Raw genomic sequence first — 26,853 nt, 5'->3', positions numbered from 1 at the left:
GGACTGTGTCCAACCTGATCAGCTTGTATCTACCCCAGCACTTAGAACAGTGCCTGACTAATAGTAAACGCTTAACAAATACCATCAAGATTATTATTAGAGAAGTTCCAGAGGCACCTGGGCTTAGCCAGATATTCTTTGTGGTCGCAAGAGGGCAATTCCCTAATTGTGATTTTTAGATTGTGAGCCATACAGAGGACAGGTACCGTGTTCAATTCCAGCCTATTTTCTCCCGGTTCTTTGTACAGTACTTTGCACGATAGGTGCTTAAATACAATTATTACTACTGACGTCTTTCCAGTCTATTCCTACGGGTAGAATTACCTGTAGGACAACCAGGGCTACTGAGCTAGACCCTGGCCATAAGTTAGCCAGCCACTTCTGCGTCAGCTTGTGGGGCTTGCCTTCCCAGAAGTGGCTGGCATTGATGGCAGCAGTTGCAGTGAAGACAAACTGCAGCAGTGGCAAGGCCGGATGAGGTTTTTAGAAGCAGGGGCTAATTATTGTCCCTCCTTCCCTCTTGCTTGGGTGGGTGGGGTACAAGTGAAAGAAAAGGAGGGGAGGGGCCACCGCTGGCCAGGGTCCTGGGACTTTTAGTCCCGCTATTGTCTGTCACCCTCCTAGGCACTCCAGCTCTTGGAACATCACCCTGCTACATCCTCTAAATTAGGCTGCTGCTTATTGTGGCACCATTTACCTGATCGGCCTCAACACCAGCCTCAAGATTTTTAAAGCCTACCTCTTGGGCCCAGTGTTATCCAAAGAGTTTCTTTTTGTGAATGTTTTAGGCAGGTGTTACCCCCCATTTAGCTTTCTCTTTGCTGGCTGCCGCGGCCCGGTGTCTGCCGGTTTGACGGCTGGAGGAGTAGCACCCCAGCCAAACCCTGGCACTTTTTTGTAGTTGTGGTTTGCAGGTAGGAAACCTGTTTGTTCCTGTTGCCGTGTGACTGAGAGACTGAACATTTCACCCTGTGACGTAGCTGGCTCTTTGTCTGACTGCCTTTAGGTGTGGTAATCCTGGCTTAATTTACCCGGAAGATGCTCACCGCCCTGCCCCAGGTATGACTGTGCCCAGGAGAGAGAGAGAGAGAGAGAGGGATGTGTGTGTGTCAGTCAGAGATTATGCACTGCCAATAGTATATCCGTGTGAAATGCTGTGTAATCAAGATAGGATTCAACTATGGCCATGGGCAATCAAGGCTAGGCCTCGGTTGTTCTCTCCTCGGTTTCTCTATTACCCTTCTGCGGAAGGTGAAGTCGTCACTACCTAATTCAGGCGAGTTGGTGGGCCTGATTCTCTTTCTAACTTGGAGGAGGTGAGCATACCTTGTCTAAATATAGAGCGTTCTGGCCCTGACTAATATGGAGAAGGACAGTAGGTTGACCTTAGGCTGTCTCACTTCATTATTTTCAGTTACAGTTACGTTCCAAGTGACAGGGTAGCTTTAGTTGTAGAGGACTGTGGAGCTGGGAATGTCACCCAAAAATGGAATGACAAGGCCCGGTTTAGGGAAGCCAGGAACTTACAGGCTAATACTTTGCTGCTGCTAGGGAAATGTTCTGCAAGCTGAACCAGAGCTGTAGACTATGTGAGTCACATATGGGCACCTTGTTAGCCCACCGGTAACTTCTGACTGTGGAAAGAGCATGAGCATGGGAGTCAGAGGACCCGGGTTCTAATTCCAGATCTGCCACTTGTCTGCTGTATGACCTTGGACAAGTCTCTTAACTTCTCTGTGCCTCAGTTATCTCATCAGTAAAGTGGAGATTAAATCCTCCTCCCTCTGATATAAACTGAGCCCCATGTAGAACAGGGACTGTGTCCAATTTGATTATCTTGTATCTACCCCATCACTTAGTACAGGTAGTACACATAGTAAGTGCTTAACAGGTAGTTAAAAAAAAAAGCAGGGTTGGGGAAGAAGAGACCTTAGAATCCAGATCTCCTGGTTCCCGGATGGTGCTCTAGTCTCTCAGTCGATCGCCTTCCTAAAATCAAAATGAAAAATGAACAGAGCTAGGAGTTACTTCTTGGGAGAATTGGAAGCAATATTTTTGAGTTGAAGGATTGGGGCTCATATTTAGGATCAGTGCGTTTTGAAAGAGCAGTGTGTTCCCCCCTACCCCATGATCAAACGTTCTCACAGAGAAGCAACATGACCTAAGGGAAAGAGAATGAGATTGGGAGTGAGGAGATTTGGATTCTAATCCCAGCTCTGCCACTTGCCTGCTGTATGAACTTGGACAAGTCACTTGACCTCTCTGGGCCCAAGTTTCCTCATCTGTAAAATGAGGATTCAAAAACTGTCCTTAGAATGTGAGCCCTGTCTGGGTCAGAGACTACGCATGATCTGATTGAATTAAAAATAATAATAAAAATGATGGCATTTGTTAAGCGCTTACCGTGTGCAAAGCACTGTTTTAGAACAGTGCTTAGGCGCTGGGAAGGATACAAGGTGATCAGGTTGTCCCACGTGGGGCTCACAGTCTTAATCCCCATTTTACAGATGAGGTAACTGAGGCACAGAGAAATTAAGTGACTTGCCCAAAGTCACACAGCTGACAAGTGGTGGAACTGGGATTTGAACCCATGACCTCTGACTCCCAAACCCGGGCTCTTTCCGCTGAGCCACTACCCCAGCGTTTAGCCTAGTACTTGGTACATCCTGAGCCCTTAATACAGATGAAAATTATTATTATCATTGGTGCCCTTTGTGAGGAAGTGGGTAGGAACTGAGTTGACAGGTAGATGCAAGAAGGATGATATGTGCAGACTTAAATTGTACTGCTCATCAGGACCTGCTTGCTTTCCCCAGGGCTCACTTTCCCCGCCCCCAACTTTCCCCACCCCCGTTTATTTTTCCTGGTATACAGGAGCCTTTATAATGGCTCCCAACCCCCAGAGTCCCTTGGGCTTTTGCTGAACTCTCCATTTGGAAAAGAGGAAATGGGAGGGCCCTAAAAACTGCCATATTTTTTAATGGCTGTTAACTTAATTTAGCTCCAGGCCAAGAAAGTTTGTCGAGCTTTCTGCTATTAATGTTACCTGCTCACCTCTCCTCTGCATTTAAATCCTTTCTAATGGAATACAGATGAATTTGCAAAATCCACAGCCACATTCTTATAGCTGAAATTGGCCTTAGGCTTCTGTTGCTTGTTACTGCACCCAAATGACTAAGCCTCATTATTGAGGGTTTTGTTTAAAAAGGCATTTTCAGAGTTTGGGTGGATTTTAATTAATTTAACTTAAGTCCTTCTGGCCAGATCATCAGTGTGGGTAATATCCGTTGGAAAGGGGAAGTTCTTTGTATAAAAGTGTTTTCCTCAGCTGGTCCTCCTTGATGATAAAAGTTTGGAGCCTGACGGGAAATGACACAGACATGTTTGATAGCAAAGTGACATAAGGAGGAATTTAGTCTAAAAGCCATGGCTCATTCTGGGTGGCACAGCTCAGTTGGCAAATCCCAGCTCGACCCTGAATTTGGTTATCCAGAAACCATCCTGGTTGTCTTATTTCAAGAAAAATGGACATCAGGGAAGAGATGTTGAAGGCAATTGGAGTGGAAGTCTGACGATTGGAGAAGGAGAGAGGGAGACCACTGGTATTTGTATATATTTGTATAAAACCCTTTGAGGAAATGGATCATGTCTACCAACTCAGGTTGTACCTGTTCCACCTACTTAGATAGTGAGCCCCATTTGGGACAGGGACTGAACTGAACTGTCTGAACTGGTTAACTTGTATCTAACCACGCATATAGAACAATACTTGACACATAGTAAACGCTTAGCAAATACCATTATTATTATTAACTTCATTGTATTGAACTCAGGCAAGCACCTAGTACAGTGCTCTGCACCCAGTAAATGCTCAATAAATACCATTAATTGATTGATAATGAACATGATCTTTGGACTTCCTAGTGAGGAGCCTTCCTCCATATTCCCCCTAACTCAGCTCCAAAGGAGGAGGGGCCTGTTGCAGCAGTTAAACCTGTGCTAAAGTTTGTCCATGAACCAAACTCCCTCCAAGAGCTAGCCATTGGAACATCAAAGTTTATCTCAGTTCTCTCAGAACAGTGCTCCTCACACAGTAGGTGTTCAATAAATACAACTGAATGAATGAATGAGTTAAGCACTTTATATGTGCCGAGCACTGTACTAGGTGCTGAGGTAGACACTAGATAATCAGGTTGGAAACAGTCCTCATCCCCTGTGAAACATACAGTCTAAGGAGAAGGGAGAACAGGTATTGAATCCCCATTTTACAGATTAGGAATTTGACACCCAGAGAAGTTAAATGACTTGCCTGAGGTCACACAGCGGGCAGAGCCAGAATTAGAACTCAAATTCCCGGACTCCTAGACCTGTGCACCTTCCATTGGTCCACCCTGCTTTAACAGGAAAAATCACAAGGGAAAAATCTCCCCCCTAGTATCTGGCTTTACAGATCCTGGAAACTGGAGCTTTAAAAGGCAAGCTGTTCCTCTTAGCAATTTGTGACTCAGAAGAGAGAAACTTGCCATCATACTTACTGCCTGATGCTTGCTACCAGAAAGAGGAAACCATGACCTTCATGCTTTCATTTGTAGCAGGCTGTGCACTTGATAGCTTCGAGTCATCGGTGTCGTCATTCAGGTGGGTGGTGAGGGTGGGGCCAACTAGGAAACTACAACCAGGAAGAGGGCCCAGAATGTTGCATTGAGAGAGGAGGAGGAGGACCCTGTATTTGAAGTGAGGGGAACCATCCCAGTGGCAGCAGGAGGTGTGTGTCGATGCCAGTCAGCAGGCTTCACCGGCATCGCCATTCCTTTGGATAGCAGTAGTTGAAAAAGCTGGTGAGGAAGTTGAGGTGCTGATTGTGAAACTCGCTCTGGGACCCAAAGTTTCAAGTTAATTGCCAATGTCATCCTGAAGTAACATTTATTGAGCCTCCTCTGAGGTATGGTATTGCGCTTGTTCAACACAAGGAAAATAAACTGAGACAAATTAACAGTTGTCCAAGTCGGTACTTAGACTCGCAGCCAAACAGGAATAAACTATAAGATATTCAGCAACTAAAGGATGCAGCCGATGTACGTAAATATTATCATTGCTTAAGATTTACCAGGTGGTGTAAACATTCATATCTGGAGTTTGGACGGGGAGAACAGGGTAAATAACCTCTCCTGCTCACAGGGACTGTGTCGAATCTGATTTATGTGGTGTCTACCTCAGGGTTTAATGCAGTGCTTGGCACATAGTAAGTGTTTGTGCCATTATTTTTATTATTCCCCTGCCCCCTTACTCACCACTCCCAGGCATAAACTCTTGGCTGTTTTGAGGGGAGAAGAGTGTGAAAAAAATTGGAGTTGTGGGGAGGAAGAGGAAGTAGGCAGGACTAGGGATTTTGTGTACAGGCCACTTCTCATATGTCAAGGTCTCTGTTTTGCAGTGCCACCTTTGTTTCAATGAGCATGAGCAGATGCGCTCCAGAACTAGGGGGGCATGCCCAGAAATTGTACCCCAAAATTGAAAGATGAGCAGCATTCCCAAATTTTTGGGACACTTCAGGAAGCTTCCACAGGACACCAGTGTGTCAAGAGACCCCAGTTGAAGGTCACTGGTTAGATGCATTTTCCCCTGATTCTGTTCTTCTAACTACATTCTAAGCCAACTCATCATCATGTGTGAGTGGGAGACAGGGAAAGCTTGGATAATAGTATTAGTGGTATTAAGCACTTACTGGCGCTATGCTAAGCGCTTACTATGTGCCAAGCACCGTTCGAAGCTCTGGGTAGATACAGATTTGTCAGTCACAGTCCCCGTTCCACATAGGGCTCACAGTCTAATGAGGAGGGAGGAAACTGAGGCACAAAGAAGTTAAGTGACTTGCCCATAGTCACACCTAAATCCTTACCCTTTCCACTACGGAGAGTTCCCACACCTCAGTTTACCTAATAGTTTCAATTTGTCCCCCAACTACATGTATTCTAAATTATTTATTTATATTACTATCAGTCTGCCCCTCTAGACTGTTTACCTAAACAGTCAGACAGACGGTCAGGGCCAGGGAGGCAGGGGCAGGGGCAGACGGTTAGGGCCAGGGAGGCAGGGGCAGATGGCCAGGGCCAGGGAGGCAGGGGCAGGGGAAGATGGTCAGGGCCAGGGAGGCAGAGGCAGGGACAGACGGTCAGGGCCAGGGTGGCAGAGGGGCAGGGGCAGACGGTCAGGGCCAGGGAGGCAGGGGCAGGCGAAGATGGTCACGGCCAGGGTGGCAGAGGGGCAGGGGCAGGGGGGCAGGGGAAGACGGTCAGGTCCAGGGAGGCAGGGTTAGGGGCAGACGGTCAGGACCAGGGCGGCAGAGGGGCATGGGCAGACGGTCAGGGCCAGGGTGGCAGAGGAAGGGAAAGACGGTCAAGGCCAGGGAGGCAGGGGCAGGGGCAGACGGTCAGGGCCAGGGAGGCAGGGGCAGGGGCAGACGGTCAGGGCCAGGGCGGCAGAGGGGCAGGGGCAGACGGTCAGGGCCAGGGAGGCAGAGGGGCAGGGGCAGATGGTCAGGGCCAGGGAGGCAGAGGCAGGGGAAGACGGTCAAGGCCAGGGAGGCAGGGACAGAGGCAGGCGGTCAGGGCCAGGGGGGCAGAGGGACAGGGGCAGATGGTCAGGGCCAGAGAGGCAGGGGCAGGGGAAGATGGTCAGGGCCAGGGAGGCAGAGGCAGGGAATGACGGTCAGGGCCAGGGAGGCAGGGGCAGACGGTCAGGGCCAGGGAGGCAGAGGCAGGGGCAGATGGTCAGGTCCAGGGAGGCAGATGGGCAGGGGAAGACGGTCAGGGCCAGGGAGGCAGAGGCAGGGGCAGATGGTCAGGGCCTGGGGGCAGAGGCAGACGGTCAGGGCCAGGGATGCAGGGGCAGACGGTCAGGGCCAGAGGGGCAGGGGAAGACGGTCAGGGCCAGGGAGGCAGAGGGGCAGGGGCAGACGGTCAGCGCCAGGGAGGTAGAGGCAGGGGAAGACGGTCAAGGCCAGGGAGGCAGGGACAGAGGCAGGCGGTCAGGGCCAGGGGGGCAGAGGGACAGGGGCAGCCGGTCAGGGCCAGGGAGGCAGGGGCAGGGGAAGATGGTCAGGGCCAGGGAGGCAGAGGCAGGGGATGATGGTCAGGGCCAGGGTGGCAGGGGCAGACGGTCAGGGCCAGAGAGGCAGGGGCAGAAGGTCAGGTCCAGGGAGGCAGACGGGCAGGGGAAGATGGTCAGGGCCAGAGAGGCAGTGGCAGGGGCAGACGGTCAGGGCCAGGGAGGCAGGGGCAGATGGTCAGGGCCAGGGAGGCAGATGGGCAGGGGAAGACGGTCAGGGCCAGGGAAGCAGAGGCAGGGGCAGATGGTCAGGGCCTGGGGGCAGAGGCAGACGGTCAGGGCCAGGGATGCAGGGGCAGACGGTCAGGGCCAGAGGGGCAGGGGAAGACGGTCAGGGCCAGGGAGGCAGAGGGGCAGGGGCAGACGGTCAGCGCCAGGGAGGTAGAGGCAGGGGAAGACGGTCAAGGCCAGGGAGGCAGGGACAGAGGCAGGCGGTCAGGGCCAGGGGGGCAGAGGGACAGGGGCAGCCGGTCAGGGCCAGGGAGGCAGGGGCAGGGGAAGATGGTCAGGGCCAGGGAGGCAGAGGCAGGGGATGATGGTCAGGGCCAGGGTGGCAGGGGCAGACGGTCAGGGCCAGAGAGGCAGGGGCAGAAGGTCAGGTCCAGGGAGGCAGACGGGCAGGGGAAGATGGTCAGGGCCAGAGAGGCAGTGGCAGGGGCAGACGGTCAGGGCCAGGGAGGCAGGGGCAGATGGTCAGGGCCAGGGAGGCAGATGGGCAGGGGAAGACGGTCAGGGCCAGGGAGGCAGAGGCAGGGGCAGATGGTCAGGGCCTGGGGGCAGAGGCAGACGGTCAGGGCCAGGGATGCAGGGGCAGACGGTCAGGGCCAGAGGGGCAGGGGAAGACGGTCAGGGCCAGGGAGGCAGAGGGGCAGGGGCAGACGGTCAGCGCCAGGGAGGTAGAGGCAGGGGAAGACGGTCAAGGCCAGGGAGGCAGGGACAGAGGCAGGCGGTCAGGGCCAGGGGGGCAGAGGGACAGGGGCAGCCGGTCAGGGCCAGGGAGGCAGGGGCAGGGGAAGATGGTCAGGGCCAGGGAGGCAGAGGCAGGGGATGATGGTCAGGGCCAGGGTGGCAGGGGCAGACGGTCAGGGCCAGAGAGGCAGGGGCAGAAGGTCAGGTCCAGGGAGGCAGACGGGCAGGGGAAGATGGTCAGGGCCAGAGAGGCAGTGGCAGGGGCAGACGGTCAGGGCCAGGGAGGCAGGGGCAGATGGTCAGGGCCAGGGAGGCAGGGGCAGATGGTCAGGGCCAGGGAGGCAGGGGCAGGGGCAGACGGTCAGGGCCAGGGAGGCAGAGGGAGGGGAAAAAGGTCAAGGCCAGGGAGGCAGGGACAGAGGCAGGCGGTCAGGGCCAGGGGGGCAGAGGGACAGGGGCAGACGGTCAGGGCCGGGGAGGCAGAGGCAGGGGCAGATGGTCAGGGCCGGGGGGCAGAGGCAGACGGTCAGGGCCAGGGAGGCCGGGGCAGATGGTCAGGGCCAGGGAGGCCGGGGCAGGGGCAGACGGTCAGGGCCAGGGAGGCAGATGGGCAGGGGCAGATGGGCAGGGGCAGATGATCAGGGCTAGGGAGGCAGGGGCAGGGGCAGACGGTCAGGGCCAGGGAGGCAGACGGTCAGGGCCAGGGAGGCAGAGGGGCAAGGGCAGACAGTCAGGGCCAGGGAGGTAGAGGCAGGGGAAGACAGTCAGGGCCAGGGAGGCAGAGGCAGGGGAAGACGGTCAAGGCCAGGGAGGCAGAGGCAGGGGATGATGGTCAGGGCCAGGGTGGCAGGGGCAGACGGTCAGGGCCAGGGAGGCAGAGGCAGGGGCAGAAGGTCAGGTCCAGGGAGGCAGACGGGCAGGGGAAGACGGTCAGGGCCAGGGAGGCAGAGGAAGGGGCAGATGGTCAGGGCCGGGGGGCAGAGGCAGATGGTCAGGGCCAGGGAGGCAGGGGCAGACGGTCAGGGCCAGAGGGGCAGGGGAAGATGGTCAGGGCCAGGGAGGCAGAGGGGCAGGGGCAGACAGGGCCAGGGAGGTAGAGGCAGGGGAAGACAGTCAGGGCCAGGGAGGCAGAGGCAGGAGAAGACGGTCAAGGCCAGGGAGGCAGAGGCAGGGGATGATGGTCAGGGCCAGGGTGGCAGGGGCAGACGGTCAGGGCCAGGGAGGCAGAGGCAGGGCAGAAGGTCAGGTCCAGGGAGGCAGACGGGCAGGGGAAGACGGTCAGGGCCAGGGAGGCAGAGGAAGGGGCAGATGGTCAGGGCCTGGGGGCAGAGGCAGACGGCCAGGGCCAGGGAGGCAGGAGCAGACGGTCAGGGCCAGGGAGGCAGGGGCAGGGGCAGACAGTCAGGGCCAGGGAGGCAGACGGGCAGGGGCAGATAGGCAGGGGCAGATGGGCAGGGCTAGGGAGGCAGGGGCAGGGGCAGACGGTCAGGGCCAGGGAGGCAGGGGCAGGGGCAGACGGTCAGGGCCAGGGCGGCAGAGGGGCAGGGGCAGACGGTCAGGGCCAGGGAGGCAGAGGGGCAGGGGCAGACAGGGACAGGGAGGCAGAGGCAGGGGAAGACGGTCAAGGCCAGGGAGGCAGGGACAGAGGCAGGCGGTCAGGGCCAGGGGGGCAGAGGGACAGGGGCAGATGGTCAGGGCCAGAGAGGCAGGGGCAGGGGAAGATGGTCAGGGCCATGGAGGCAGAGGCAGGGGATGACGGTCAGGACCAGGGTGGCAGGGGCAGACGGTCAGGGCCATGGAGGCAGAGGCAGGGGCAGATGGTCAGGGCCGGGGGGGCAGAGGCAGACGGTCAGGGCCAGGGAGGCAGGGGCAGACGGTCAGGGCCAGGGGGGCAGGGGCAGATGGTCAGGGCCAGGGAGGCGGACGGGCAGGGGCAGACGGTCAGGGCCAGGGAGGCAGGGGCAGGGGCAGACGGGCAGGGCCAGGGAGGCAGACGGGCAGGGGAAGACAGGCAGGGCCAGGGAGGCAGAGGCAGGTGCAGATGGTCAGGGCTGGGGGGCAGAGGCAGACGGTCAGGGCCACGGAGGCAGGGGCAGACGGTCAGGGCCAGGGGGGCAGGGGCAGATGGTCAGGGCCAGGGAGGCAGTTGCAGACGGTCAGGGCCAGGGAGGCAGACGGGCAGGGGCAGACGGTCAGGGCCAGGGAGGCAGGGGCAGGGGCAGACGGTCAGGGCCAGGGGGGCAGACGGGCAGGGGAAGGCGGTCAGGGTCAGGGAGGCAGAGGCAGGGTCAGATGGTCAGGGCGGGGGGGCAGAGGCAGACCGTCAGGGCCAGGGAGTCAGGGGCAGACGGTCAGGGCCAGGGAGGCAGGGGCAGGGGCAGACAGTCAGGGCCAGGGAGGCAGACGGGCAGGGGCAGACGATCAGGGCCAGGGAGGCAGGGGGAGGGGCAGACGGTCAGGGCCAGGGAGGCCGATGGGCAGGGGCAGACGGGCAGGGCCAGGGAGGCAGAGGCAGGGGAAGACGGTCAAGGCCAGGGAGGCAGGGACAGAGGCAGGCGGTCAGGGCCAGGGGGGCAGAGGGACAGGGGCAGACGGTCAGGGCCAAAGAGGCAGGGGCAGGGGTAGATGGTCAGGGCCAGGGAGGCAGAGGCAGGGGATGATGGTCAGGGCCAGGGTGGCAGGGGCAGACGGTCAGGGCCAGGGAGGCAGAGGCAGGGGCAGTAGGTCAGGTCCAGGGAGGCAGACGGGCAGGGGCAGACGGTCAGGGCCAGGGAGGCAGAGGCAGGGGCAGATGGTCAGGGCCGGGGGGCAGAGGCAGACGGTCAGGGCCAGGGAGGCAGGGGCAGACGGTCAGGGCCAGAGGGGCAGGGGCAGGGGCAGACGGTCAGGGCCAGGGAGGCAGACGGGCAGGGGCAGGGAGGCAGACGGGCAGGGGCAGATGGGCAGGGCTAGGGAGGCAGGGGCAGGGGCAGACGGTCAGGGCCAGGGAGGCAGACGGTCAGGGCCAGAGAGGCAGAGGGGCAGGGGCAGACAGTCAGGGCCAGGGAGGCAGAGGCAGGGGAAGACTGTCAAGGCCGGGGAGGCACGGACAGAGGCAGGCGGTTAGGGCCAGGGAGGCAGAGGGACAGGGGCAGACGGTCAGGGCCAGGGAGGCAGACGTGCAGGGGCAGATGGGCAGGGGCAGATGGGCAGGGCCAGGGAGGCAGGGGCAGGGGCAGACGGTCAGGGCCAGGGAGGCAGACGGGCAGGGCCAGGGAGGCAGAGGGGCAGGGGCAGACAGTCAGGGCCAGGGAGGCAGAGGCAGGGGAAGACTGTCAAGGCTGGGGAGGCACGGACAGAGGCTGGCGGTTAGGGCCAGGGAGGCAGAGGGACAGGGGCAGACGGTCAGGGCCAGAGAGGCAGACGATCAGGGGAAGACGGTCAGGGCCAGGGAGGCAGGGGCAGGTGGTCAGGGCCGGGGGGCAGAGGCAGACGGTCAGGGCCAGGGAGGCAGAGGCAGGGGATGACGGTCAGGGCCGGGGGGCAGGGGCAGATGGTCAGCGCCAGGGAGGCAGACGGTCAGGGCCAGGGGGGCAGGGGCAGGGGCAGACGGTCAGGGCCAGGGAGGCAGACGTGCAGGGGCAGATGGGCAGGGGCAGATGGGCAGGGCCAGGAAGGCAGGGGCAGGGGCAGACGGTCAGGGCCAGGGAGGCAGACGGGCAGGGCCAGGGAGGCAGAGGGGCAGGGGCAGACAGTCAGGGCCAGGGAGGCAGAGGCAGGGGAAGACTGTCAAGGCTGGGGAGGCACGGACAGAGGCTGGCGGTTAGGGCCAGGGAGGCAGAGGGACAGGGGCAGACGGTCAGGGCCAGAGAGGCAGACGATCAGGGGAAGACGGTCAGGGCCAGGGAGGCAGGGGCAGGTGGTCAGGGCCGGGGGGCAGAGGCAGACGGTCAGGGCCAGGGAGGCAGAGGCAGGGGATGACGGTCAGGGCCGGGGGGCAGGGGCAGATGGTCAGCGCCAGGGAGGCAGACGGTCAGGGCCAGGGGGGCAGGGGCAGGGGCAGACGGTCAGGGCCAGGGAGGCAGACGTGCAGGGGCAGATGGGCAGGGGCAGATGGGCAGGGCCAGGAAGGCAGGGGCAGGGGCAGACGGTCAGGGCCAGGGAGGCAGACGGGCAGGGCCAGGGAGGCAGAGGGGCAGGGGCAGACAGTCAGGGCCAGGGAGGCAGAGGCAGGGGAAGACTGTCAAGGCTGGGGAGGCACGGACAGAGGCTGGCGGTTAGGGCCAGGGAGGCAGAGGGACAGGGGCAGACGGTCAGGGCCAGGGAGGCAGACGATCAGGGGAAGACGGTCAGGGCCAGGGAGGCAGGGGCAGGTGGTCAGGGCCGGGGGGCAGAGGCAGACGGTCAGGGCCAGGGAGGCAGAGGCAGGGGATGACGGTCAGGGCCGGGGGGCAGGGGCAGATGGTCAGCGCCAGGGAGGCAGACGGTCAGGGCCAGGGGGGCAGGGGCAGGGGCAGACGGTCAGGGCCAGGGAGGCAGACGGGCAGGGGCAGATGGGCAGGGCCAGGGAGGCAGAGGCAGGGTCAGATGGTCAGGGCCGGGGGGCAGAGGCAGACGGTCAGGGCCAGGGAGGCAGTTGCAGACGGTCAGGGCCAGGGGGACAGGGACAGATGGTCAGGGCCAGGGAGGCAGACGGGCAGGGGCAGACGGGCAGGGCCAGGGAGGCAGGGGCAGGGGCAGACGGTCAGGGCCAGGGAGGCAGACGGGCAGGGGAAGACGGTCAGGGCCAGGGAGGCAGGGGCAGGTGGTCAGGGCCGGGGGGCAGAGGCAGACGGTCAGGGCCAGGGAGGCAGAGGCAGGGGATGACGGTCAGGGCCGGGGGGCAGGGGCAGATGGTCAGCGCCAGGGAGGCAGACGGTCAGGGCCAGGGGGGCAGGGGCAGGGGCAGGGGCAGACGGTCAGGGCCAGGGAGGCAGACGGGCAGGGGCAGATGGGCAGGGCCAGGGAGGCAGAGGCAGGGTCAGATGGTCAGGGCCGGGGGGCAGAGGCAGACGGTCAGGGCAAGGGAGGCAGTTGCAGACGGTCAGGGCCAGGGGGACAGGGACAGATGGTCAGGGCCAGGGAGGCAGACGGGCAGGGGCAGACGGGCAGGGCCAGGGAGGCAGGGGCAGGGGCAGACGGTCAGGGCCAGGGAGGCAGAGGCAGGGGAAGACGGTCAGGGCCAGGGATGCAGGGACAGAGGCAGGCGGTCAGGGCCAGGGGGGCAGAGGGACAGGGGCAGCCGGTCAGGGCCAGAGAGGCAGGGGCAGGGGAAGATGGTCAGGGCCAGGGAGGCAGAGGCAGGGGATGACGGTCAGGGCCAGGGAGGCAGACTGGCAGGGGCAGACGGTCAGGGCTAGGGAGGCAGAGTCAGGGGCAGACTGTCAGGGCAAGGGGGGCAGAGGCAGACGGTCAGTGCCAGGGCTGCAGAGGGGTAGGGGCAGACGGTCAGGGCCAGGGAGGCAGGGGCAGGGGCAGAAGGTCATGGCCAGGGGGGCAGAGGGGCAGGGGCAATCGGTCAGGGCCAGGGAGGCAGGGGCAGACGGTCAGGGCCAGGGGAGCAGAGGGGCAGGGGCAGACGGTCCAGGCCAGGGAGGTAGAGGCAGGGGCAGACGGTCAAGGCCAGGGAGGCAGAGGCAAGGGCAGATGGTCAGGGCCAGGGAGGCAGAGGCAGGGGAAGACGATCAGGGCCAGGGGTGCAGAGGCAGACGGTCAGGGCCAGCGAGGCAGGGGCAGGGGCAGACAGTCAGGGCCAGGGAGGCAGACGGGCAGGGGCAGACGGTCATGGCCATGGAGGCAGGGGCAGGGGCAGACGGTCAGGGCCAGGGAGGCAGACGGGCAGGGGCAGACGATCAGGGCCAGGGAGGCAGGGGGAGGGGCAGACGGTCAGGGCCAGGGAGGCAGACAGGCAGGGCAGACGGGCAGGGCCAGGGAGGCAGAGGGGCAGGGGCAGACAGTCAGGGCCAGGGAGGCAGAGGCAGGGGAAGACGGTCAAGGCCAGGGAGGCAGACGGGCAGGGGCAGATGGGCAGGGCCAGGGGGGCAGAGGGACAGGGGCAGCCGGTCAGGGCCAGAGAGGCAGGGGCAGGGGAAGATGGTCAGGGCCAGGGAGGCAGAGGCAGGGGATGACTGTCAGGGTCAGGGAGGCAGAGACAGGGGCAGAAGGTCAGGTCCAGGGAGGCAGACGGGCAGGGGAAGACGGTCAGGGCCAGGGAGGCAGAGGCAGGGGCAGACGGTCAGGGCCAGTGAGCCAGGGGCAGACGGTCAGGGCCAGGGCGGCAGAGGGGCACGCGCAGACGGTCTAGACTGTTAACTCACTGTGGGCAGAGAATGGGTCTGCCAACTCAGCTAAGTGCTTGGTTATGGTTGTACATATTTATTATGGTTGTACATATTTATTACTCTATTTATTTATTTATTTATTTATTTTACTTGTACATTTCTATCCTACTTATTTTATTTTGTTGGTATGTTTGGTTCTGTTCTCTGTCTCCCCCTTTTAGACTGTGAGCCCACTGTTGGGTAGGGACTGTCTCTATGTGATGCCAATTTGTACTTCCCAAGCGCTTAGTACAGTGCTCTGCACATAGTAAGCGCTCAATAAATACGATTGATTGATTGATTGATTGATACAGTGCTCTGCACATAGGAAGTGTTCAATAAATGCCGTTGATTTATTACTATAGCCACTAATGGTATTAAAATAACAAGAATACCCACTTGTAAAATGAAGGAGTCCCAGTGGCGGGTTTCTACTTGACTTCCAGCTCTTTCTCCTTGGAAACAGGCGGAAGGTTGGAGTCTGTCAAACCACAAATGACCTTTCTTTCAGGACCTCTGAAAGAAGCAAGCTTTTTGTCCGGAAGTGAGATCCTGTTTCAGGAAAAAGCTTCTAGGATCGTTTACAAATAAAACCCAAGTCTTATAGTGTATACATTCCAGGGGAAACCTTTCTTTATACACAGTCTAAAGCAGCCATAAGTTAAAAAGGTCTGGCCCATCCATCACAAGCACCTTGATTCCAGAAACCGCAAACCATTCTTCTACAGATTAACTCATTTGTCACCAAAACCTTTTTGGAGCATATAGTAATACCCCTAACTCACCTGTGCCTATATCTTTATGGTACATTTTTGAGTAGGATGCTCTCAGGAAATTACAATGTGTCTTAAATGTGTATCCCAGTATTACCAATGGGAAGCAGAGGCCAGAGACATTAAGTAACTAGCCCAAGCGGAGCCCATGACTAAGCGTGACTCTTAGCTCCATGCTTCTAACATGGAGTCATGTTATCTCCTTCCTTTATCCACCGCTGATAGCTACTAATGAGCCAAGTTATAGCACAAACTGGGAAGTAGTAAGGGGACACTCAGATGGAGGCTTCTTTAATCCATAGACTGGGAGTTTATCCCACCGTAGTCGAGAACTGATTTGTTTTACATCAATCAGAAGTGTTTATTGAGTACCTATTTTGTGTGAGCCTGACCTCAGTTTCTTCATCTGTAAAATGGGGATTAAATACCGTGTTTCCCCTATGTATACCGTAACCCCATACGGGAGAGGAACTGAATCCAACCTGATTATGTTGTCTCTCCCTCAGAGCTTGGTACAATGCTTGACACGTTGTAAACACTTAACAAATACCACAAATTATTGTCATTATTATTGCCTAATATTACAATCAATAAATCCCCTTGGTTGAAATACCATTATTATTATTATTTCATTTGGAGGGTAGGTTATAGCGAAGAGTGAAGTGGGAAACTCTTGTGTTTTTTTATTTGTTTTTTGGTTGGTTTTTTTCCTCTACTTTGACATCCTCCCCCCTCCTGATTGCTCTGAGGGTTTAGGGGAGCCGCTCGGCCAGGGCTGTATTTCTCTGGGCATCAAAGAATTTCCCAAACTTAGTGTAGCCCTTCCAAATATCAGGAGCTCCAAACCCAGTTGGGCTTTAACCCCGTCAGATTCTGAGGGGCCCCACCACGACAGAACATTAGTGTAGCTTTAAGACTGCAAATGTAAATCACCCTCTCCACCCTGCCAGTTCACGGGGCTCTAATAGTTTGTTTCTCCATAGCTCACTTTCCCTCGGACTCCACCCCTATACCACAGACAGGCGGGCTTGTTGACAACAGCTTCCCCCCCCCGCCCACAAGCCTTGCACACACACATGCAGATGTCCCTGAAAATGTGGCTTACACAAAACATCTGTGAGCTGACTCCGTTCCCACGCTGCTCCTTCCTGTGCTTTTTTTTTTTTACGTTGCAAAAGTGTCAACCGCTTAACTCCACTGTCAGAATACCACTTCCCTGTTTTCTCCTGCCTCTGGCATAATCTGCTGTTTGGGGGTTTGTTTGTTTAGTCCTGTTGTCCTTGCAGTAGCTTCTAGTCCCTCCGTTGGCCTGGACTTTTTTTTTCCTTCTTTGTTCTGCCTTTCAGTTGCCCTACATATGGGAAAGTCAGCTCAGACTCCTCCAAGCTCCTAAAATGAGAAGAAGCCTGGCCTAATGGTTAGACCCCAGGCGTGGGAGTCAGAAGGACCTCGTTTCTAAGCCCAGCTCTGCCACTTTCTGCTGTGTGACCTTGGGCAAGTCATTTCACTTCTCTATACCTGTACCTCATTTGTAAAATGGGGATTAAGACTGAGCCCACCAGATGTGGGACATGGACTGTGTCCAACCTGATTAGCTTATATCTACCCCAGCGCTTAGTACAGTGCCTGTCACATAGTAAATGCTTAACAAATACCGTAAAAAAAATGTTTACGCCAAGCTTTTCGGTCTTCACTTTTTATCAAGAACAGTTTCCACTACACTCGCCATTGTGGCTCCTTTGTCTGCTTGTTGTACCAGCCTCAGGGCCACCTCAGAAAACAGGCATTTTTAATGCTTTTACCATCTTTGCTTTCAAAGCTCTGCTAAAGCAACACCTGGCCAATTTAGCTGCCAACAACCAACCAAAAGAGCCAATGAATCGGCTCATCCAATCGGCTAATCTGCCCACCTCCTCCATTATTTGTTTTCTGATGGCGGCTGGCCGCACCCTTTAGATGAGAATATATGTTTTTCCCCCATTTCAGGCAGCTGACTTTTCTTGCTCCCCTTTGAAGAGCAGGTTCCCCCAGAGACAAGCTGGACCCTCAATCTGTCCATTTGTTGTTTAGTGCCTCCATCATCTCCCTCTTATACACAATACCCCCACCAAGAGCGACCCAGTGGTTAAGGGAAAGAAGGAGAAGCAGCATGGCTCCGTGGAAAGAGGCCAGATTTGGGAGTCAAAGGTCAAGGGTTCGAATCCCGGCTCTGCCACGTCTGCTGTGTGACCTTGGGCAAGCCACTTAACTTCTCTGTGCCTCAGTTACCTCATCTATAAAATGGGGGTGAAGACTGTGAGCCCCACGTGGGACAACCTGATCACCTTGTATCCCCCTGGAGCTTAGAACAGTGCTTTGCACATAGTAAGTGCTTAACAAATGCCATCATTATTATTATTATTATTATTATTTAGCAGTCCTGGTGTACCACGAAACTCCTGTGAGCTTGGTGAATATCCAGACACCACAGTAAACTCACAGAGGGTCCCGGCTTCAGAGACCCTCTCGATTGGCACTTTCCCCTCCAGCTGCTGGAAATCCAGTAGGGTTTTAGCTGCACAATTGCCTATTTCCATTGCAAACCAAGGACTCTCCTTGAGCTTGCTGTTAAAATAACTTCCTTTTTCTCTTCATTTCCTCCCCCCGCCCCCCTGTAGAAGGACAGAAGTGTATTTTGCTTTCTTGGGAACCTGCCTGTTTTGCAGTAAGTTGAGCTGGAGGTTGTGGGAACTTGCTTAACCAAGGAGGCAGAGGCAGTTCTGCCTGTCACTGTGGGGCAGGGCAACAACGTCTGTGCCTGCCTTGCCCAGAAGCCTCGGTTTTGCTCTTCTGCTTTTTTTCTTCTTCCCCAAGATTACTCGAGAGGAAGAGAGAAAATTCACTGCTCTGTTGAGGTTTCAATTTGTAATATTTTCCTCTTCTCGCCAACCAGAAGTAACACATTTGGAATTCTTGTCCTTTCACATTGTGCTCTGGAATATTGCAAAACTCTGGATTGTCCTTGCCTGCCCTCCATCTGTCAGGCCTTGCTGTCAGTCCACCAGTCAATCGTATTTATTAAGTGCATACTGTGTGCAGAGCACTGTACTAAATGCTTGGGAGGGTACAACATGGCAATATAACAGGCCCGTAGTGTACTGAAAGTCCTACAGTCTATAGCCCTCTCTGAAAATCGATGTCGTATTTATTGAGCACTTGCAGTGTGCAGAGCACTGTATTAAGCTCTTGGGATTGTACATTATAACCAGTTGGTAGACATGTTCCCTGTCCACAGCAAGTTTATATTCTAGAGGGAAATCCAGGGAGAGGTAGGCACAGTTGCCTGGTGACCCCTTTTCGGCTTTCTAATATCACTAATAGGTGTGGATTTATAGTGTTGGAATAATGGACTACGGGTTAAGCTCTCTGTGAACAGGGAAAAGAGGCCTCCAACTCTGTTATATGTACTCTCCCAAACAGTGCAGTGCTCTCCCCAAAGTAAACACTCAATAAATATGATTGATTTTTCTTAGAAATCAGGACCGAGAAAGCCCCCACAATGAAGTTTGCAAAGAGCAAATTAGACTGTAAGCACATTTTGGACAGGGAATGTGCCTGCCAACTCTGTTCTAATGTACTCTCTCAAGTGCTTAGTACAGTGCTCAATAAATACGACTGATTGTTTGAAAAAGCAAATAAACACATGCAGCTTTTGTAGCAGTAAGCATGTATTTGCATAAGAGGGGATGGAGGGCAGGAGCTCTGGACAGTCTCTCTCCTCTTACTGAAGATGGGTTGTCCCAAGCCACAAAGTGCATGACCATTAGGAGTTGGTTAAGGCAGACTTCTGCTAGTCGGTTTCGGCTTTTCTCCTCAGAAAACTCACAAACTGTGTCCTTGGGAAGTTCTTTATTCCCCCTGGTGTCTGAACAAGTGTTTTTCTTTCTTATTGAGGAGTGAGGTTTGTGGGATCCACTGGGAACAAAAGTAGAGGATTCAAGGAAGCCAGGGGCCTGTTCACTTTTGAATTTGTGGAAATCAGTCTGGGGAAGAGTCTACAGTGTTTTCATTGCAGAAAGAAATGGTTCTCTGGTTCTGCTGAGCCAGGGAGGGGAATGAGCAAGAGGGTGGGGAGTGGCCGGGAGAAATTAAGGGTGGAACCAAAATAAATCTCTCTAGACTGTAAACTTGTTGTGGGCAGGGAATTTGTCTAACAACTCTGTTATACTGGACACTCCCAAGTTCTTAGTACAGTACTCTGTACACAGTGCTCAAATATGATTGATCTCTCAAGTCGAGTAGAAATTTTGCAGCTCTGGGATTTTGGAGAGAAATGTCTAGAATTGGGCATTGGTGTGGGTTCTGACCGTTATTTAAATGTCCATCTCCCCCTGTAGATAGTAAAGCCCCTTGTGGTCAGGAATTGCATCTGTTGTAATGTACTTTTCCAAGTTTTTAGTACAGTGTTTTCCACACAGCAAGTGCTCAATAAATGCCATTGATTGGACTCTGAGATTTTTCTCCCAGGTCTCCATGCAGTCCAAGATGGCGAAAGCTTCCCATTCCTTGTCTCCAACAGCATCTGGTCAAGAAGGAACTAGGAAATGGGCTCCCAATAGCGAGAAGCAGCCTACCAATAGAAGCAGTGTGACCTAGTGAAAGAGCATGACTCTTGGGGTCGGGGGACCTGAGTTCTAATCCCGGCTCTGCCATTTGCCTGCTGCATGATCTTGGACAAGTCCCTGAACTTTCCTTATCTGAAAACTGGGGATTAAATTTATATTCAATCCCTCAGACTGTGCTTAGTATGTGCAGAGCACTGTACTAAGTGCTTGGGAGAATACAGTACAACAGAATTAGCAGATACATTCCCCTTAACGAGCTTACAGTTTGAGAGTCTGAACAAAGAACCCCCTTGCCAAAGAGGAAACCGACTTGGAAACCCCCTGTGGCTTCCCCATGACTTTGGCTGGAAACAGCCTTGGTACCTTTCAGGAAGATAGCAACAGATAGGTCAAAATACCATCTTGAAGGAGTAATTATCCCTTACTGTTACCTCCAGAGGAAGAGACAGCAAAGGAAGCTGTGGGGAGGACCCTAGGAAACCGCTGTTTGTGTGGCTGTGCCTGAATATTGGGTAAGAGCTTACCCCTGGGATAGGAACCAGTTGGAGGCCCTGAGCTTGGAGCCTAAGAGAGGAAGAAATGCATTTATCTAACTTTGGAAGGAGTATGCTTGAAATTTGGGCTGACAGCTTGAAAGCCTAAGTGCGTTCCGCGTGAAGGTGTGTTTTGAATACCTGCAGAAGCCGTTGTTGAATCTTGCCAACTAAATGGTTTGTGAAATGCCGGACAGTATTTCCACATTCTTTTCCTTGAGCATTTCTCCCAACTACACTACAGTCTCTTGGTAACCAGCACACCCAGCATTTTCAATTTTGGAAGAGAACCACTCAAGTCATTTACATTTTGGCCCGTTACCTCCACAGCAGTCATATATTCAGCGGGACCCTCGACTTCTAAGCTTCCCCATTTGAATGGAAAGCATCTGAATTGAGAATTTGGTGCCATGTTCCCAGGAAGTTTGCTCATTCAGCCTACAAGGGGAATGTTCTGTGAGCGAGCTGAGAGGGGGTTCCCTCCTGGGGAGCACCTGCTCCAGAGCAGACTAGGACCTGGGTCTTCAGCCATTAGCCCTCTGGGAAAGGTTGGAGAGGGGCCATGAGGTTCTGAAGCCAGTTCCCTCCAGGGCCTGTGCTGGGCAAAAGCAGACTGATGTCATTAGGGGGGAAAAAAATAAATCACAGTATGCTCTCAGTAAATACGATCTATTAAAATCAGAACTGGAAAGGAAAAAGAGCTCCTTCAGCGTGGCACAAAATTGTTCAGCTGTGGCAAGCGGGGTTTCTGTCTTCGCACTCTCAAGTTGAAACATTGTCTTAAGGATGTCGTGAAAATGAAAACCAAATGAAAACAGAGACATCACCAGACTCAGCAGCCCTGGCGTATCGGCAGAACACGGAGATCCTGCCTTGGTTCCTCCTGATGGGTTCCTCAGATGTAGTTTTGTTTAGATGGGGCTAGGAGCGCTTCCTTTGGAGAGACCCAGCCAACCATCTAGCCTTATTGCCCCAAGGGACCCAAGACTCACTGGCTGGCGTGGGAATGAGAGAGCTGGAAGACTTTGCTGCTCCTTTTCGTCCAGAGGATGAGCAGCCAAAGCAGATGGGGGAGAAGAGGGTAGAGGTGATGTTTTTCTTACCTTAAGCCTCCGGGGCAATGACCGAGAGACTTGGTACCGTCCTGAAATGTCCGTGCTCCCCAACATTTTAAGATTTGGGGACAGTAGGATAAGGGGAAAATGAATTTGGGCAAACAGATACGGCATTGGAGAGTCATGGAGATCTAAGCTGGAGCATAGCAAGAGCCAACCCGGCCTGATGGTTGGAGCGGGAGAGGGAGACTCTGTCCTACCCTTTCTTTCCTTGACCACACATTGACCAAATCTTGTGTTGGCGCCCTCGATCAAGTGAGAGAAATGAAATGAAATGCTGTCTGCATTTACAAGGGTGTGTGAATTCTGAGCATTTGGGACACTTACAGAGAGGGCCCTGGAAACATTATCAGTTGTTCTTCTAATGCTCTATCTGAAAATATTGCAAATAAATAAAATCAGGGGCAAAAAGAGTCAGGCTCAAACAGCAGGAATGGAATAATGTTTGGGCTTGGCTTGACTCTGTTTGTAACCTGAGCTCCTTGTTCATCACCAGCCGTTTGTTTTTTCTCTGTTGGGAGACAAGCTTGACTTTTGCAGCCAGGTTTCATACATCAAGGCAAGATGACCTTTTCTCTTGTTTTGTTAGACTTGGTTGGCCGATCTTTTGCGGCAGGCACCGGGATGATATTGATTGCTAATTCCGGAGCATCCGTATCTATCTGCAAGAGAAACCGGGGCATTACAATTGGAGGTAGATGGATGGTCATTTGGGCCGTGCGGAGTGTTGGAAGATTTTATTATCCACTCTCCTTTCTTGGGTGATGCAATTACAGTTAGCTAGGAGATTAACTCCTCTTTGCCTCGGTTGCTTTGATGACTGCCTAGGCAACCGGAGTTCGGAGGTAAAGAACCCAGGGAGAGAAACTTGTTTTGTTCCTCCCTGAAACCCCTCTCCAAAATTGCTTGCCTTCAGCAAACAGCTTCTTCTGGGCACGATCCTGACTTCCTTTCCTGTGGCACCATCTCGCCTGTTTTCTTTAAGAAAGGCTGCTTCTATTGACCAGATGCCAAGAGAACTCCTCCTTTTCAGAGAGCCCCCAGAAGGGGCCGATTGGAAATGAGCAGGCAAAACGTTTAGTTGGGTTCCTATTTTCACCCTTTTGAGGAGTTGGAACTCGGATGGAGCCTCTCATGCCCTTTGGTCTTGCAACAAAGTTAGGCCTTTAACTGGATCCAGTGGGGTATCTCAGGTGTGAGGTCATGTCAGCCCTGTAGGAGTGCAGGTGTGACTTAAGGGCATGTCACTGTGAACCAGACCAAATAGCTTTTTAATACTCTAGGCAAGAGAGGCGAGAGAAGGAGCTGAGTTGGTATGTGGAATGGTAAGGTAATTGAAAGTTTCACTGTAAGGCAGAAATCTAACTTCCAAATATGCAGAATCAAATTCCAAACAAATGCCAAGTGGCCATTGCAGTGAAATGCTTCCCAGCTTGATTGCAGGCTGCATTGCACAAGAGTGAGCCTTCAAACACGGTTGGCTGACGGCAGAAATTCAGAGCCCGGCTAAGACATGGGCATTCCAGACTCGGAGGTCTGTTCATTCTCTTTTCTAGTCTCCTTGGGAATGCATGTTTACTACCAATTTTCTGACCTCATTTCTCTCTGGTCAGAGCTCTCTCCAATTTGTGGGTGGAGGTGGGGGGAAAAGACTGACCACTGATGCTCAGTGATTCTGGAGGTGTGCCGCTATTGGGCTTCGCCTCCTTGACTTTCCTGCTGGCCCCGAACAATTGGTTTTTCCACATTCCTCAGAGCTCCTTTCTAACCTCTTCACTTTCTCCCCTTATCGACTTGCTCCTCTGCCCTTTACCTGCCTTAGGAAGAGAGCTTCCAGTTAAGCTCAGATCCTTGGGATTCTCCCTTAAAATGACAGCCCCCCAAATACTCTGTAAGGACTTGAAGGCAAGTGGAATATTTGTGCTCTCCCAAGTGCTCAGTACTCTGCAGATAGTAAATAAATAACATTGATAGAAGAGGAGACACACATTGAAACAAATTACATGTATGTACATAAATTCTGTGGGGCTGAGGGTGGGGTGAATAAAGGGTACAAATCCAAGTGCAGGGGTGTTGGGGAAGGAAGAGGGAGTAAGGGAAAGAAGGGCCTAGTTAGGGAAGGCCTCTTGGAGTTATGATTTTAATAAAGCTTTTTTTTGTAGTTCTATTTAAGTGCTTACTATGTTACTAAGCTTTGAAGGTAGGAAGAGTGATTATCTTTTAGATATAAGAATCCTGGAAGATGGAGGATTGGAAATATACATTACAGTTTGGGAAAAGTGGCCACCTGCCCTTCCACCAAACTGATTTCATTTAGAGAAATCAGCCTGCTTTCTCATGTGGCAGCTGTTCCAGACTAACAGACATCTCCACAAAACCCGAAAGTGTTACATTTGGCCTGTAGTGAAAGAAATGTAAATAAAACATTTCACTCTTCAGTTACCCCTATCCCAATCTTGAGTAAGCCACCTTGGAGGGAAAGGAGGATTTTGGGGGAGATGAATTAACCCTTTCAGACCACCGAGGGTACCCCCAGAGAAAATGGTAGTAATGAATAGAAGAGTAACTTTCTGCTAGATAAATGAGCTTATTTACAACTCTACTCCACTGTATGAAACCATATCTTCTTGGTTTGAAAGAACCAGCCAGCTACCTAAAGCTCTCTATGATAGGGGCAATGCATGTCTTTTAGTGGTTTCCAAGTTCCATTATGATCTTATCGTGAAAGAACTCCAGAGGCTGGGAAATCAGGCCTGGAGGTGAACATTAGCATTGTAGGTCTGTAGCAACAGGAGAGTCACACCTGCTCACCAGACAAACAATTAATTGAGTTGCCAGATGCTTTGAATCTACCACCAAATTCTTTAAGTATAAATTTAGGCTCTAGATTCCTTTAGAGATGAAGAAAACCATTGTTTATTGGAAACAAGACCAAAGCAACTGTTTCTTTGGATGCTGCATTTAGCTTTTGTTTTTTCTTTTTTTTATGAACACTTTTGAAAGCAGAACAGTTGTGTTCATGGAAGTGTGAATTTCATTTCCTGTCTGTGGTGTGCCCTCCTCATCCTGTCAATTAGGTGTTTTGTTTCAGGCTGTTCCCGTAATGTAAGTGAAACAGAGTGACCCATAACAGGATGACGTGCGCACCACAAATGTAACAAGAGACACATTTTGTGCAACAGACCACAAGCCCTTGCTCCTTTACTTAGAGATGAAAACAAAAGACAATCAAAAAGTCCCTCTGTCAGCATGCAAATTGCGAGAATGAAGCTGACTGAATTGTTTTGCATTCCTTCATTTTATAAGACCCACTTCTCTCTCATTTGTTGCTTCCAAGATTCATATTCATCCTATGACTTGATTTAAATGGAAAAAGTGGAGCCAACAGACTTGGCGTCTCAGTGACAGCACTGTGGGTCTGATTTCAATTTACTTCTTGTTTTCTTTCATGAGTCAATTAGTTTATGACTCACCAAACAATGGTATTGTACTGTTTGTTAATCTGTCCTACAAACTGATGATCCTCTGGGTAACTTGTAGATAATAATCAAAGAAGAAGGGTTATCACTGAGTCAGTCAGTCAGTAGTTGACTCTCTACTGGGTGCAGAGTTCTGCCGAAGTGCTTGGGAGACTACAAAGGAATGGGTAGCTATGATCCCTACCCTCAAGGAGCTTACAATCTGCTGGGAGGTAGGAGGTGGAGGCAGATACTAATAGCAAGTACAGAGAAGAGGAAATGGTAGATTCTTACTTAAATATCCATACCTAAGTGCCCTGGGGAGGTGGGGAGGAGTGGGAAGAGATGGATACCCAACTGCTCAGGTGAAGCAGAAATGCTGAAATGGCAGTTGGGGAGATGAAAAATGAATTGGGGAATACCTCCTGAAGGAAATGATATTTCAGAAAGGAGATGTTACAAGGGGGCAGCTGCTTGTGAGTAGCATTAGCTTTAGCACAACCATCAGGGACCAAGAGGCAGAAACTTAATTTGACAGTGTGTGATGAATATGTAAGAACCAGCTACCTCTGTCCAGCATGGGAAAAGTCCCACGATGCCCTGCCTCTAAACCTCCAGAGGGTCAAGAGTAGAGGGGCAGTGGATCATTCGTTGAAGATTGGAGATGTGTACCACAATACCTCATGGGAAGGCAATGGTGGAGGTTTAGAAATGGGGACGAAGTGAACTTTGTCAATCAATCAATCAATCAGTGGTATTTACAGAGCACCTACTATGTGCAGAGCACTATACTAAGTGCTGGGTAAAGTACAAAACGAAAGTGGTTAAGATGTTTCCCTTTCATTCATTGTCATATTTTTTGAGTGCTTACTGTGTGCAGAGCACTCTACTAAGTGCTTGGAAAGTACAGTTCAGCAACAAATAGAGACAATCCCTGCCACAATGGGCTCACAGTCTATATGGAACTTCCAGTCCATGGTGGGAGACAGGCAACGAAATAACAGATAGGGGAAATAGTAGAGTATGTTTTATCACCAGTTTCCCCTTCTTCCAACCCCAGGGCAGTGCCTCAAACTGCTGTTGGTCTTATCCAAGGCTGGCTGTATTGTAGCCTCCTGGTTTTCCCAAATCAACAAACCTCTCTGGGGGGGCTCTCTTGGAAACTTCTTTTCTGAATATCTGATTGCGATGAAACGATTGAGATGTAATTTCTTTCCATATCGTCTCCCAAATTAATTATTCAGTAGCCATTATACTTCGAACAGTTTCCATCAGCAGCATGGTGTTGTCTTCTAATACATCAACCAGGCAGCGGGAATATGCAACTGATCCTCTGCCAGTAAAGTGGCTTTGATGTGGGTGGCAGAGGAAGAGCTGAGCTAGGCCCGATGCAAGTATTGGCCTCCTTTTTGGTGTCTTTCCCACGACCCAGACTGGTTAAAACTCTTTTTTTTTCCTCCACAGCATCAGCGAAAGTTTCCTCACTGTGAAAGGTGCCGCCCTCTTCCTACCGAGGGGAAATGGGTCATCTACGCCGAGAATCAGCCACCGTCGCAACAAACATGCAGGTAAAAGCAGCCTTGTGAAAAGAGCCTGGGCTTGAGAGTCAGAGAACCTGGGTTCTAATCATGGCTCCACCACTTACCCGCTGTGTGACCTTGGACAAGTCACTTAACTTCTGTGCCCTAGTTCCCTCATCTGCAAAATGGGGATTCAGTACTTGGTCTCCCTCCTACTTAGACTGTAAGCCCCATATGAGACCTGATTATCTTGCAGCTACAGCAGCACTTAATATAATGCTTGGCACATAGTATGCATTTAACAAATACCACAGTGATTACTATTAAAACATTGATTTCTTGCCTCTTAAAGGGCCAGTTGGCCCATCCCTAAGATTCTCCAGCAGTGGCTATTAATGAATCCCAGAGCTAATTTCAGAGTTCACTTCTGGTACTGTAAATGTATAATTTGAAGATGAGAGCATTTTCCACTGACAGGCCCATGATGCTAGGATGG

General features: G+C 53.3%; 1 protein-coding gene across 3 annotated transcripts in view; it reads left to right on the top strand.

Annotated features, from left to right (window-relative positions):
- SSH2 (slingshot protein phosphatase 2) overlaps positions 1 to 26,853 on the top strand; it is a 218,674-nt gene that overhangs the window by 138,406 nt on the left and 53,415 nt on the right. For all 3 annotated transcript variants that reach the window (XM_038759596.1, XM_038759597.1, XM_038759598.1), the window contains one exon: positions 26,302 to 26,405. In XM_038759596.1, the coding sequence (XP_038615524.1) occupies positions 26,302 to 26,405 (104 nt within the window). The remainder of the gene's footprint in view (positions 1 to 26,301; positions 26,406 to 26,853) is intronic.

The sequence above is a fragment of the Tachyglossus aculeatus genome, chromosome 17 (assembly GCF_015852505.1).
Source record: "Tachyglossus aculeatus isolate mTacAcu1 chromosome 17, mTacAcu1.pri, whole genome shotgun sequence".
NCBI lineage: Eukaryota > Metazoa > Chordata > Mammalia > Monotremata > Tachyglossidae > Tachyglossus > Tachyglossus aculeatus.
This window is presented reverse-complemented; position numbering and strand designations above follow the sequence as displayed.